We start from the raw sequence: 15,934 nt of genomic DNA on the forward strand, positions 1-15,934 counted from the left end.
TCTCTCTCTCCTTTCACTCCCTCATCCTTCGTTCTTCTTACCTCTATCCTCAATACCCGTTAAAGACATTAGGCAGTGTGGAGCTCGGCGCTAGCGGGATCCCCACACTCGTGCCTGCCATCGACATTTCAGTGGTTTGTTTTCCGTCTCTGTGGTGGCGAGAAGGAGAAAGAGAGAGAGAAAGAGAGAGAGCTTGAAAAGAGAGGTTGTACATCTACTACTTAGCCTGCTTTTATGTAAACTTTAATGACCCACCACTTCCAGGGTCTCCGAAGTCAAAAAGCCCATTACAGATACACCTACACACTCATGCACGCACAGGAACACATACATCATTCACTAATGGCAACTATCTATGAGCACGTATGAGTGTGGGAAAGTATTTATGTCTCCGATATACGGCAAAGTACTGTCTTTTGGCATTTTAATCTGAGATCCCTGCTGTTTCATGAAGGTTCTCCGGCTCTCCGAGAATTTCTCTGATTGTTGATTTAGAAGGACCAAATGGGATGAGGGGGAAAAAAGAAACCAATAAAATTATAATTATATTACAGATTTATTCTATAACTCTGGTTTTATTTTCCTCTGGAAAAGTTCACGACTAAATACACCCTTAAAATACATCGCACTGCAATAATTACCACTCACAGACATCTGCTCGCACACGCAGTGGGAAGCACACATGCGCACGTGCAGCCAAGCTCTTTGTACAGCACAACACCAATCACTGCTTTTGCCACAGTGGTGACAGCCATTACTGTTGCTGCCATCAAAGGTCACAATGGCGGCTCACTTTCTAAAATTGACTCCAATGAGCACCTTCCAGAAAATTCCACAGTCCTAAGGAGCAACAGACGTTATTGAGCGTCCCAATCCAACTCATGTAAATAATTATAAACAGTTGAATTTATCCAAGTTGAGACGGAGGGAGATCAAACACAGCACAAACGCTGATTTGCACCAATGAGATTCATCAAAAATACATTCATTCTTTTAACTGGTGATTCCATATTACCACACGTTTAGAAATGCAATGAGCACAGCTGCATTCATAATGAGATAAAGGTAAATGAGCTAATTGTATCTAAGAGTGAGTTTTTTGTTTGGAAATAAGGCACTTAATATATGCATCAAAGGATTGCTGAGCCAGTAGGTGATGATAAGGTCAACTTCAGTGATCCATCAAATACTAGAGAGGAACGCTGTGGCCCAAGTAATATTGGGCAAGGCAGACTCCTTTGAATGTCCGTAACGTGTTGCAGTGATGCTAAATTTAGCTGCTAACTCCTAATAAGAGGTAGCAGCGCTTACTGAACGAGAGAAACAGCTGCCATTTCTGTTTCTGGTGCATTCTAGTGTTATGTTTAAAAACTATTTGTCTATTTCTAACTCTGTTACATTAAGTTGTAGTTCCCCTCTGCTGCTCTTTTGCTGCCACTTTAATTTTCCTCTCTCTCTCTGTGTTGTTTTGACTGTGTCGTCTCCTTCTGAGATGTAGCAGTAGCAAATGAGTAGAGCTCATAGCTGTTGCCACTATGGGACAGCGTATTGCGCCTCGAAAAATAATGACCTCTACTTTTCAAAAGCCACATCCATCCCCACTGTTCAACTTCATCACCCACAGGATAACTGATGCAAACTGCATGTGTATGTTTGTTGCTGTGTGTGTGTGTGTGTGTGTGTGTGTGTGTGTGTGTGTGTGTGTGTGTGTGTGCGCCCACTATTGCTGGAAGCCTCCGGGTCTGTTTGCCTTGTGCAGAAGGAAGTGTTTTCGTTGAGTCATCCACAAGGGATTCCCTGTAGAGGCGTGAAACGGAAAAGACGAGACCCTCAGAGGTTATATTCAGAGAAGAGGAGAGGAAGAGGGGAGGAAGAGGAGAGGCAAAAGAGGACAGAGCTTCCTTAGAAATCCTTCCTGTGACTATGTGCACTGAGACGTCAGAGCATAAAAACAATCCCATCCTTACCTGATGTGGACTTTTATAGATAAACCTAATTTAATCCACCGGTGGCTTAATCAATGTAACTGCTTTTCTCAGCAAGTTAATCAGATTAATGCTAGATAATGATAGACTCGAGAACGTCAAGTCCACTTTTTTTGTTTCTACTGCAACATAAATGTTATTTTCAGCAGTAATTATTGTTGACATGTGTTTTTAATGGGTCGTATCAATTTTTATTCACTGCAGCGGAGAGTTGTACCTCTCAGAAAGCCACAACATGGGCATTTATGAAACTTTCCATCTTCTTTTGCATTGTTGTGCATGGTTCAATTTTTCTGTTATTTCTATTATGCGTATGTGTTGAGGTTGTGTCAGTGTTTTGGTTCGCCCAAACCACTCTTTTGGCGCACGAGCGAAGACATACCTGGCGCACCTATTGCAGTGTGTGTTCTGGCTTGTCCTGCTTTCCATGGATGGAATGAGCGCTAGAGGCAGGGAAAATAAAAAGAGAGACAGACAGACGGACAAACAGGGAGAGAGAGAGAGACAGAGAGAGCTGGGGAAAGCCTACACTCTGACTCAGAGGGGAGGTGAGGGAATTCCCTGGTGAGCTGGATAGTTTTTACATCTGGTCGGATTGGAGCGTTGCCTGGAGCTCGGCAGCACCACAGTGCCTGGGCTGCAGCAGGGAAAAGTCTGGTCTTATCCACCTCTGCTTCAGGCTGGTCCAGCTTACAGCCAAGACTAAGAGAATCCTGAGTTACAGTATAATCTGTAACATTAAGACAGTACGGTCCACAATAATAACTCCAGGCTGTTACTCTCGTCATGTGAATGCTCCTCAGCAACAGGCGTGAATATTTGGATTGTCATTCCTTCAAAATCTGAGTCTGACAGACTTTCATCTGTACTGTTATAGTTCATTCAAAGACTGTTTATGCTTAGTTGAATGCTTCTACCTTGGGCAAGTCTAAACACCAGACAGCCTGGTCGATGTATTGTACTTCTAGCGGTATGTCTAGACTGGCGTTTGGCCTCAGGCTAGAATAACCTGTATAAGCTTGGCTCATAGTTTTGGCATTATAGCAATATAAAGTCAGCCTCCACCCATGCTTCAGGCTACAGATTAGAGAAGTTACACTATCCTATATAATTTGAATGGCATATTGAGCCACAATCAATCATAATATATAATGACTGTAGGTGCTTATCCTCTCATCTCCCATAAAATGAATATACTGCACACCTAAGGCCATGCCTGTTGGAAATGGATGTGTCAATACCCAAGAAAAGAAAACCATAACACACAGTCTTTGAAGGGGATATGTTGCACCCATTTGATAACATTTAATTTAGCTATAGCTGTATTATATAGATTTTCAGTGTCCATGGGGGTGCATATAGTTAAACCTACATGGTCCCGTTAGCGTAGCCTGTTTGAATTAGAACTAAAAGTTTCCCTCTCACCCTCAGACTCGTTTATTTTTAATCACTCTATGATTTATCAGCATGGACCAGCGCACCTTTGTGGATGGAAGGTTTTCAGCATATTAAAGGGATCTGTTGGATCATGACCGTGTCATAACAAAGAGATGTCTAGGTTGTCTTGTGGCCTCGACCTTTTCTTCTGACATGTTTGAACATTTCTGAGGCAGGTCTTGCGGAATGTCCCAACTGCATAATAAGAATAGTGATATATCTTAGTGTTGCTGACTGCATGGGACAGGGACTCTTGACATGTAAAAGTCCCTGCACAAAAACCAGAACAACATACTCTTGCTATGGTGTGACACACAGTGCTAAAGACCATGGAGACCAACCAACCTTGATATCTTCCTTGTGAACTCCATTCACTACACAAATAGTATATTTAATAATAATGAATTTAAAAGTCTGGAGGGTCCTCCAATGCCACACAGCCGGAGCCTTGATAAAAGGAAGAAATCTGACTCTACTGGCTGTCGTCCTGCTCAGTCGACACCCAAAGGTCAAGTCAGCTCAAGCTTCCCCTGTTATACACCAATAATAACTCACTTCCCGACTATAAACCCATCACAAATCTACTGCCAGGCCATAATTTATACAGAAGCGTCTCGATCCAACGCAGACCCTCATTACTCAGATTTCAACTGTCCTCAGATTGGCAGAGACCAGGTGCTTCAGAGGGGGAAGCAGCCATACCTCTGGGATCAGTCACGGGGGAACCCCTTTGGCCTTCTTGGCTTTGCTCCTCAATAGACAACAAGGTAATCACCATAAAAATAAGAGTGAAATTATTGAAGTATTTCTCAGTTCAGGTAGCAGCGGCAGCAGAGCGGTAAAACGGAAAATAAACTTGACATGTGTAAACAGGAATGAGAGAGAAATACTGGAAATAATCTCTGGAAAGAAACATAGCTGCAAAAATACATTTGGGTTGTTTCACCTCCATAATTAAGCATGTGAATCATGTTTTCCATTCTCAGAAATATATCAGTGGAATATTTTGGGAAGTGGAAGTTGATGTGGCCAGCACAACACTTTTCAGAAGGAAAACTCACCTCTGGCTGTCAGTGTGAAAAGAGAAAAAAAGCCAAAGCCTGTAAGGTCAGTGTGAGGACAAAGATGTCACTGCTCAGATGTCTGTTGCTCTGTAGAAGAGAGTGATCGGTCTAATCAGGGTTTAAGTCGATTTAAAAGCATCGCTATATTATCCCAAACTCCAGTTGTGCTTGTTGCTGTGTTGCTACCATGTACACAACATTATGTGTTGTCAAGAACAGAAGAGAAGATGACTCCAAGAGGCCTCTCCCTATATATGCAGTGTTATTGTCTGATGAATGAGTGTGTTGGCCGGGTTGTCTGTATTGGTGTTAGTCTTTGTGGATCCCATTTGCACAAGTGAGTCATTTAGAGCAGTAGACAGATTGTTGGGTTGTTTCTTTGAGCACAAAGCCTTAAGAGTAAGTGTGTGTCTCTACAGTATTTGTCTATGAGCTTGCATCCTATGTTTAATCATGGCTGGATTATACCAAGACTTTTCCAGATGCAGCTCCCATACACCTCCTATTATTTGGTGCTCCCCTGCCTTATCATTCAAGTTGATGGCCAGAACAAAGGTAGAGGATACTGCGGTTGCGTGTGTGCATGTGTCTGCATCTGTGTGTGTGTGTGTGTGTGTGTGTGTGTGTGTGTGTGTGTGTGTGTGTGTGTGTGTGTGTGTGTGTGTGTATATGTGTGGGTGGAGGCTGCGTGAAGGAGGAGGTGGTGTCTAGAACAGAAGCATTTTGCAGATGTTGCAGGGAAGAAGGAGTGAATGGAAAGTTCTGTGGTTATCAGTCGCACGGCTCTTTCTGACTCGCAGAGGTATGCCACATGTGGCTCTAGCCCAACTCAGTCTCAATTTTAGATTTTTGCAAAGTCTGACTGAGTAATCATTGAAAACGTTTGTTGGAACAAAGGGATTTAGGGGTATAAAGGTTGAGAGGAAAGATCAGAAGAAAATAAGAGGAAGAGAAGTTTGAAAAACATGTTTACTAGCAGAGCTTGGGGTTGACGTCGTAGGCTAAGGTTTCCCTCTTGGAGAGTCTCCCAGAGCAGAGGCGGTTGAGATTCCCTCATGGTTCCCCGAGACGTAACATGAGGAACACTCATCTTTGACTTTGTCTTTCTCCCTCTCTCTGACCTTCTCCCTGTCTGTGCTCTCTCTAATTGTCCCTCCATACTCTTGCAGCCTCTAACAGCATTACGTGCATCTCGGTCATCTGCCACATATGCAGTATCATTTCTGCACCCCGTGGCAGCTCTATAGGCACATAACCCTGCCTCCCTTCCTCAGTCATCCACATCATCTCTATCACAGAGAGGCACATTTCTCCATATGCAACTCTTATTTCCCCCAGTTCAAATAGAAAACCCTTATCTGATCTGTTCACCGTCTGTTTTTCTCTTTCCATGAGTTTTAATATGGCCTTTTTGGAAAGAGATATCTACTGATGATCACTCTCTGAATAATAAAGCTGACCACCCGCCCCCACAAGCACCGTTCACAGTGACTGGGATCCTTTATTCTTTTGCTCGCTGCATGATGTGAAAAACATAATGCTTTGGAGGAGAAAAAAAAAGGGTTTTACATCTTCCAGAGCTGCTGGACTATTTGGAAACTGACTCTGATTATCTTATCTGATGGCTTCCTGTCCCTGAAGCAAAGTGCAGCATTTCAGCAGCGAACGTATTGCTGTATCAATAAAGGCACAGCTGCTTCTTGCCCCACTAGAGTAAAGTGTCAGTGCTACAGTGCCCATGCTGTAGCCTCACATGGTCTAGCACTGACACAAAGGCTGTACTGTGTCACGTCTATTTCTGACAGCACTAATGAGTCATCGGTTCTGAAAAAAAGAGGGGGAAATGGCACTTTGGTCGGTGCTGATTGCCCTAGCAGAGCCCAGAGCGTCTGTTCGCTGTAGGTGTGGCATGAAATCACAGAGAAAACCCAAAGAATGTGAGCTGAGCTTCTGCAGGCTCTCAGCAGCTGCAGTAGCTCACAGTCCTTTTATTGCACGGCAGCCAGTGAAACCTCCTCACCACAACAAGATGGAGATGAGAGGAGGGAGAGAACAAACAAAAGCCGCTGCTTTTTTAGTAATTTCACAGAGCAGAGTTAAGAATAGCAGTAAGTGAAGAGAGCAGAGAAAAGTATTTACAGTAGCCCGAAAACTTAATGAAGTTCCTGTCCTAGTTCAAGCTCGGGTAATAGAGACAAACTTTAATAAAATGAGTGATAATGTAGTGAATTAAAGTTTTTTCCCCTTTGAAAATACTGAGAAAAGCAGCATAACGTCACACATTCAAGGTTAAAACCAACAAATTTCTCCCTCTTTAATGACTAAAGATCAGTTGTCAACTGATTGACTAATCATTAATTTTTCCAGCATTGCACTTATTTAAAAGCTAAAACCCGTAATGTCCTAGCCCACCCCCGAGGCACACATCTCCTTTTGTTTACCGCAATGAGTATCATCTACAGCCGCCATCCATTTAAAGTCCATCTTAATGAGCCGTACTTAATCTTGTATTTTATCCTTTTGTCAATAGACGGGCATCATCTGTGGGAGACAGAAGCCAAGGTTGACAAGGACTCCACCAAATCTGTAAGTTCACTTCCCCGACATAACTCCTGCCGTCTTGAACCCACCCTCCCTTGACATTTTCTCTGTCTCCTCCTCATCTGTCCCCTGCAATGATGTAACCTTGACTAAGGCATTACAAGTTGCAACACAGATAGTGACGATCAGCCCATGCAATCCTGAATGGAATTTTCACAAAAACCCTCAGATGTAAACACAAGCTCTGGATATATTGTTTGTGCATTCAATACAAAAACACACATGCAGGGATTACAAACAGGAAACGTACACACGCACACAAATATACCGATACACTCGTGCTACACGGGCTCCCAGCATAGCCAGACGCTTAGTTCACAGCAAGGTGTTGTGGTGTGGTGAATTGGACCTAAACACCTCATCTGTTCTCGGATCATGCAGCCAAGAGTGGATTACGCCCTTACTTCTTACCTGCTGGTTTTCATGAGAGGAAATAGGCCAGCTCACTCGCTGCACTGTGCAGTCACACATTCCAATTGTGTTCATATAAAACGCAGTGAAAGGGAAACGTCAGGGGAGAGAATGAAGCATATGTTGTTCCACGTGTCCCAGAAAGCTGCCTGCCCGTGCTGCGGAGTTAATTAGGATTTCACTAAGGTTCGTTAAATCTGTTTTCAGTGTGCAGAGTAAAGTACAGGATCTGGAATATCCTGTTTGCTTGTGTGTGATGACACTCTGTTTTGAAATGCTGATGCCTTTTTCATCAGTGGCTTGTCATCCACCCCACAACTCCCCCTTTTTTGTGTAAACTAACCGAGGCAATTTGCACATACACAGGTTCTAAAATAAACCGTTTGCGTCTAAATGCTGCTACTTGAGGCTGTTTTTCCTCCTTGTTGTTGCCGTTATTTCACTCAGGTAAATGACTCGGTTGCATCAGGAGGGTAAATATGGACTCTGATGTCTAATTGGCCTGTAGGGCTGGCTGATGTGCTATGGCTGGAGTCCCAGATGCTGGAAAATTAGCAGGCGTGCAAGGCTCAGCCGGGGGCGGCGGTAAGGGGAGGCAAGGTCGATGAAAGACAAATACTACAGTGTGTTTATTTGTAGATCTAACAAACAAATGAGGAGGGACAGCAAAGGGAGCACTGGCCTTCCTCTTATGTCAGTTGCCACCAAACTGCTTGAAAGTCGTCCAGACTGCCTTCCTGACTGCGGTTTTATTGCTGTCCAGAGCGTGCTAACTTTCATTGGTTAGGATGGAGAGGGAAAACCATGTGCACGTACACGTTTAACAAACACTCAATCAGCCACCTGCGTGTTATCTTTTTCGTCATCTGGAGGGCAGACCAGGGCTGAGAATGCAGACCCCTCCAACCCCACCCGACACTCAACCTCCCCACACTTCTTCCATGCACAGTGATGACCGACAAAAACCTGCTTCCTGCCCCAGTGCCCCATTCTGGCCTGTTTGGACCCCCACATGAGTGACATCCATTCCAGGAATTAGACACGAACGTTCAGACACAATCTCTCTGTGCTGCCTTGTCTAAAAAAACGTAGTCAAAAGTTCACATCCGTCCAGACTTGCCAAAGTCTGGCCTTGGGGGGGAAGGGGGACAGGGGAGCCTCTCCACAGGGAGACATGACTACCTCTCTCCTCTCGTTCTGTATGGGAACAAAGCTAAAGACGTGGGGTTCTCCTCAGAGACAAACACGGGCACCGGACCAATCTCATGCTACTGCTGCTTCTGTGTCGTTCAGACAAGCTCATTTAGACCCGATGCCAGACCTGCCTCTTGGAAACAGTATCCTAAATGCAGGCCAGCAGCAAAATAAAAACATAACATTTGATTAATATACAACTAATTGACATTTGGGGAGTGTCATGAAATCAGATGAGTGAGTAGAATTATTGAATCCCATAAAAGTGAAATGTCTTTATCGTTTCTTATTATTTCAGAGTTCTATCATTGTGGAGATCCCACCATACAGAAACCAGAGAATATCCAGCCCCGTGCATGTCAACTTCTACGTCTGCAACGGCAAGAGGAAGAGGAGCCAGTGCCAGCGCTTCACCTACCTGCCTCCGAATGGTAATCATCATAAATATTTCCCCACCATTTTTATAAGCGGTGACATTTAAGGACATGTATGCTTTTTCAGAAGCTGCCACTCTGCATTCATCATGTAGAGTATTTCTCCCAGACTTGGCATCCATTCGCTATAAGTTTACAGCAGCCGTCAACATGCCACGTGAAATTTGTGGCCAGGTTTTCAGTCTGTGTTATTAACGTTATGCCAGGCACCACTTGGCTGTGGCCTGTGAATGAGAGCAGAAGATGTGAGGAGTGTTTATTCTGTAGTGAGACCAGCGTTCCCCAGTGATGAGGTGTACCTGCTGAGTGACAGAGCCTCCGAGCTCTGTTAATGTAGAGGAGTCAATCCCCCGGCGACCTGACTTTCACACCCCGCCGCTCACAATGCCCCCCTGGTCCACAAACACACACCTTATGAACACACACACACACATCTACGAGCAGTGCTTTGCCCTGTCATTCATGTAGCAACCTGAAAACCTTGGAATACCTCAGCGCATGTTTATCATGTGTCCCTGGCCTCAGTGTTTATAGATGGCTTTCACATTGGAATTTGAAGAATGTATCGGTGAGGGTGTAGAGAAGAGTTCAACTTCAAAACTGACTTTTCACAGTGGGTACAGGTGAAATATCACCTGTGATATCAGTTTCAAGCATCCCACTTGAATACTGTTTTATTTTATGCATGCGAAAGGAGGTTGACTAAGCAAACAATAGCTCCCATTTTCATGTGGAGCCACAGATCTCTGCTGTTGGCTAATGTGACAGAGACTGGCAAAAGTACACACATTCTTTACTTTAGTAGAAGTACAGATACTTGTGTTAAAAGTACTAATTTAACCTGTTTACGCAAGTAAAAGTATAAAAGTACAGGCTCAGAAATGTACCTAAAGAATAAAAGTAAAAAGACCATTTAACTTAAACCACTCTAACTTCAAAGAAATTAAATAAATAAATACAAAAAATGTAAAACTGATGGTTCCCCTCAAACGCATTAAAACAAAAGTAACGAGCCTGTTTTGTGCATGTAAGGAGTAGAAATAAGATATTTTGGTTTAAATCAATTCGGTAAAAAACTTAAGTTCGTTACAAAGTACATTAACAAAGTATTTATACTTAGTTACTTCCCACCTCTGGCTATTATCACTTTATTTCTTTCCTCAGGATCTTAACAACTCAAAAACTTCTCCATCTATCTCTGCACATTGTCCCAGCTGGTTTAGGGATCCCAACTAGAACATTCCATTTACCCGCCTCCCCTTCGTGATAACCAGTGAAATCCATTAGATCAAAACAAAGGTTTCTTTTTTTCATTGATCAGTCTCTGATGGGTCTAATGCTGCTGGGATAGCATGCATTGTGTTTTAACTCCACAGCTGTTAATATGATGTGACATTTAGATTATCAGCAGATGTATTCATGGCCACAGGAGATAAGTGATTGGGATTCTGGATGAAGCTCTGACAGAAAGTGGAGCTAGGCCCTATTAGGAGATGCCTGATTATATGATGAACGGGTGCATTGTGGGTAACTGGACCGGTGTGGGGAAGACAAACTGTGGCCATATATAGCATATCAATTTCATATACTATACTGCCACAGAGAAAGAGATGTGGAGGCTTATCAGTCTCTCTTAAGTCATTTCCCTGAGCATAAACACAGCTCTAATTAAAAGATGACTTGTTGTGTTCTCTCTTTTGCTGCCAAGTAAACCACAAGTACAGTGTGGACCACACAAGCAGGGCCAGTGTCTTCTCAAAGGAGCATAATTAACTCACAAGTCTTAGAGCCAAAGAGATCATGAATCACAGGACGCAGAGTTCTATTTTGAGATCCACCACGCTTTTGAAGACTCACATTCAAATATACAACTCGGCATTTAAAAAAAAAAAAAAGTTTTAAAATCAGACAGTGTAGTGTTACCTCATGTGGATAACAGCTGAGGCAGATCGGCTCTGTGTGCAGAATCTCACTGAGGTGACACCAAGCAGAGCTGCAGCTCTCTCTGTCTAGCATTTATCATTGTCTAATGTATTATTACAGCTTGTAATTATAAATCAAGATAGAAGTATAAATATTGATAGTGTTTCCTTGTCTTGATGCAACACAATGAAAAGCATTTACAGAGCATATTGTACAAAGGTTATGATCAGTGTAAACCCACTCGGTGGTGCAGATGACTGTAATACTTTCATGGCTCCAATACGGCAACAAAGAATGAGGAAATTCTAGTGAAGCTGTTTGCTTTTGAGGGTTTCAGTGTGTGTGTGTGTGTGTGTGTGTGTGTGTGTGTGTGTGTGTGTGTCAACACTCAAAGAAACAACCCAACAACAGGTACTCGAGAGTGCAGGGGGAGGAGGACAACCACACACACTTTCACACAAACACACTTTCACACACTCTGCTGTCATCACTTTTTCTCTCACTCGTATGAAAAGACTCTTCCGGCCCGTTGTCACACTTCAAGCACAGTTGTGGTCTCTGACGCTGTTTAGAGAGAACATTTCTTTCACACTCTGGTGTCTGCTCTTCTATAAAAAAGGCAAACCCAACCCTTAAAATAGCCCAACTTGTTTGAAACAGCGGAAGGATGAAGCAAACAGTCTGTTGGACACAGATGCTGGTGAAAACCACCTTTATTTTCCATTCAGGTCACGTGACCACCTTGTTGTTCTTTGACAGTAATGCAAATGCAATTGGCCCCCACTGTTGCTGAGCACTGATGTCTGCGTTTGTAGAACAAAACACACTAGGATAGACGTTTCACTGTGCTGCATGTTCCCCTCAGTTTAAATCAGACATGTTATTTCAATAGGGAATGTATTGTTTCAGACATGTAAGGAGATTTTTATCTTCTCCCAGCCTTGCCTTCAGAATTATAACATATTATTATCAGATGCAGGCTGTAATGGAAACATAGCTGCTCTCACTCTTACTAGCTGACAGACAAAGATAAGCTGCACTGATATGAGTGGAGGGGCCCTGCCGACCTGTTGAAACGTTGCCATAATAATGCATTGTGAAGTTAAAACGGGATTTAGAAATTTGAGCGAGCACTCTGCAGTGCAGTATGTCAGTAAGTGCATAGGTCACGTTTCTTTATGAACGGATCAATTCTTCAGTGGAGCGATAGTGAACAAAAGAACTTAAAGGATTTGATATTATTGAATAAAGGTGAATACATAACAAATCAGAACAGTTTTCCAGCCAATTTTCTGTGGCTCAAGACTTATTGAATGTGAGCCAAAGTTGTCTTCAGCCAATTTATTGTTGAGAAACATCAGAAGCATTTGTGGTCCAAGCCTAAGTGCTTTGCTGTGACTGTATGTGATGAACATACAACACAAGTGTCCTCGTCTGGCTCCCGGAATGAGCTTTTCCAAGCTCCCTTCCAATCATTCTTGCGTGAGAAGAGAAGTGATGTGTTGCTCTTCAAATAAAAAACTGTTTTTCACCAACCACATTAAACAACAAAACGCTAAAAAAAGTGCTGGCAGTGGCCGAAGGCTCGGGCGAAGAACTTCTCGGAACCCCTTTTATTTTTACAGGCCGTTCGGAGATTCCTCCGTGATATCAAGTTCTATTCTTAACGCAAACGGGTGCTGTCTCCCCCCGTTGCACTGGTTTGAGGTTTGAGCTTGGGAAGGGGGGGAGTCAGAAATCCATTCTGTGTGACACATACAGGAAAAGTTAATGAACCACACATTTTTATATATTTGCACAGTCATATTTTTCCCCCAAAAAATGGACAAAGAGACTGATTCTTTCATGCCTGCAGCTTCAGGCTCTGTCAGAATCACCTATGCTACACTAAGGCCCACAGTATGCTGGGTGACCAGATTGCATACACAGTGGGACATGGAGCACCAGGTACCCTTGAGTTAATGAACTACCACCTGCTCCATATTAAATGTCAGTGCAGATTCATGCAGTTAGAACAGGATGAGTTCAGCATTTCTGCAACAGGATGAGTCCTGGTTTTACCGCAATGTCATATCCCAGCCAACGAGCATCAGAAATGAGTGTCACGATATTTTGTGTCCCCGGAACCCACTTGCCCAAAGGGTACAGCTGGAGAGGGTTTCCTTCTGAAGAGAATTTACAAATCTATATAAGCCCTGTTTGCTTTCCGCTCCTAATCAAATACACTGATACAGGCCCAGACACACATCTACTGTGTCAATGACAGCTTATGTCTTTCCCTTCAGAGGAAACAAGTGCTCAATAAAAGACACAGATCAGGCTTGATCAGTTTAATACGAGCAGACAGAGAGGGAACTGCCAGAGCTGGAGAGAAAACCATGTGCAGAGCATCCACTGTCTGTGGGCCATAACCCACAGGTTGGGAGGAAATAGAAGCCAGCTGAAGTCGAGACTGGCCTGGTGAATCTGTTTTCTCAGCTCACATGCAAAGTCAAGAGAAGAGGCACAGATGGATGGAGCTGGAGGGAGACCTGTGTTTGAATCTGCAGAGGACATGGGTGGATCTCGGAAAGAACATTTTGAAACTTTGAAGTCTATAAGTCCGAAGTGATAGGATTTTGATTCCCATCATTGCCTGTCCTATGCACAGTCAGAGGGCACAGGGGAGAATTATGTTTACCAGTTACGTCAATGTAAAGAAATACTTTTTTTGACCACTTTAAAAATACACCTTTCTTCTCTGACTGCTTTACAAAGAGGAACTGCAAATGGCAAGAGCATCCCATCCCCTCTGTGATACTGCTGTTTCACCCTGTTCCCCCAAATTAAATTAAAAAGGGCACCCAGAGGAAGCTAGAATCACCAAGATCAGACAGTTTGCTGATTTCTTTGATACAAATCATAACTGACCAGACGGACTTGCTTTTCGGTTCAAACTTAGCTTCTTAACATCAAGGCTTTGATATCTTTAGATATTTATAAATATTGAGATGTTTATATGACTTTTACTGATGCCTGCCCATCGCATAGTGGCTGCAAAAAAAAACTTATAGCAGTAGATACGTTTTCAGGATTCTACAAATTTAACATTCTGATTTTAAATTTGCTTCAACTTAGATAATAAATTTGTACCTGAACTGAAGCTAAATCGCGAAAAATAATCAAACTTGGTTATGATATTTCCACATTACAACTCTGACATCCCAGTGTTGGCACGGTGCCATCCTTTCACACTAGAGAAGACAAGGAAGAGAAAGAGAATCGCTGAGGGAAGCAACTGTGGATGTAGCATGCACCATGTGACTCACTTGTTATTCCCTAGGCTTTAAAGGAGGAGGCCCGTGCATCATGGGACTCGCCTTACGATGAACCCCAGGCACCAGACCTGGTCTCTGGGCTCTGAGAACAGACAGGGCTGACGTAAATGTGCTCCCTGCTGCATTGTCACTGCACGGCGGCCCAGCACCCCGGAGACTACAGGCGCGATTAACGTCTTTTCAAAGCCAGCTCCCACAAAAATAATAACACAACAGGCTGTTTTTCATACGACACACTAACGCTTCATCAATTCGTCTGCACCCTTTGCTTTTACCATCACTTGGCTTCTGCTGTGTACATATGCAAACACACAGCTTAAACAGACATGCTATTCATATTGGCATCTGTTTTCCCTTGTATGAATGTCACTTGGAGCTAGTTTAGCCAAAGTCTCTCAACGGTTGGCATCAAACGCACACCACACCCATTAACACATTTTAACAATGTGTGGAAATAGAAACAGTGAGTCCATTATGACTCAGAAGCTTTTGCTATACATCTGGGTGTCTTAACACGACCCTATTAGCTTTATGCTGGCACAGTCAGTATATTTGTACTTATATATATTAACAACAGCCAGCTTGTTAATGTAATTTCCCTCCCCTCCACACATTACAGTTTGTGAATGTTTCAAACTGAAAGTCTTTGCAATTCTTTTTTTTATACAATAAAAATCACACAGAAACATTTCACACTGCGTCTGATGCATTTTATTAAATACTGAGAAGCCGTCGGGAACAAGGAGAATTTCATCCTCTGATCAAGGAGCTGCAAATTATCCACATTGCTTCCAAGTCTATTTTAGTTTGCCAGAGGTCCAGTTCGATACGCTGCTAGTAACTGGGACCACATATTGAAAAGAAGAAAACTAATTTCCATGATCCAATCGATCCCAAACAGCTGCTGGCAGTATAAAATAGGGACACACACACAAAGACACACGCACACACACTAGGTCCATATGTTATCAGCCACTCACAGGGCACAAACAACAAACAAAAAAATCGAAGTGAAATATCTTAAATCAAATGCCAGATATGCTTGTTTTGTCCCTTGCTATCTGGAACGCCTCTGACAGATGCAAAAAAAACTGAGCAAATCGAATCTGTTCTGAAAACCTGCATGAAGGTGGAAACCTAATTTTTAATTGTGCAATAACTTCGGATGAAAAATACACACATATACATATTTTTTATGAATAGTATTTCTTATTTTCAGTAACTACTCTTGACTGTGAAAATGGAGTGCGTGATACCTGTCAGTCAGAACTAATCAGGAAACTGTGCTGGACTAGAAATCAGAGAGAGGAGGCAGGACGATGAAGTGGGGTCATCTCCTGCATTATCCGAGGCCTAAAGCTCCTGTAACCACAGGCACAGCTCCACAGCCTCTTAAGGAGCTGAGGCCGCCCAATCAAAATCAAATCATCTCCTATTGTTCACTCTCTCCCTTTATCTTGTGGTCCTGGGAGAAACAATTACTTCTAGAGAGTGAGGCGAACCTAGGGGTCCCTGGCTTCACAAGCAGCAGCAGCAGCAGCAGCAGCAGCAGCGGCGGCAGCAGCAGC

General features: G+C 43.1%; 1 protein-coding gene across 1 annotated transcript in view; it reads left to right on the forward strand.

Moving 5' to 3' along the window:
• The window catches only part of LOC117777201 (nuclear factor of activated T-cells, cytoplasmic 1-like), a 59,747-nt gene that overhangs the window by 21,943 nt on the left and 21,870 nt on the right, over positions 1-15,934 (forward strand). Inside the window, exons 7-8 of the mRNA XM_034611816.1 lie at positions 7,017-7,072; positions 8,991-9,123. Coding sequence (XP_034467707.1) covers positions 7,017-7,072; positions 8,991-9,123 — 189 coding nt within the window. The remainder of the gene's footprint in view (positions 1-7,016; positions 7,073-8,990; positions 9,124-15,934) is intronic.

The sequence above is a fragment of the Hippoglossus hippoglossus genome, chromosome 16, assembly GCF_009819705.1.
Source record: "Hippoglossus hippoglossus isolate fHipHip1 chromosome 16, fHipHip1.pri, whole genome shotgun sequence".
Taxonomy (NCBI): domain Eukaryota; kingdom Metazoa; phylum Chordata; class Actinopteri; order Pleuronectiformes; family Pleuronectidae; genus Hippoglossus; species Hippoglossus hippoglossus.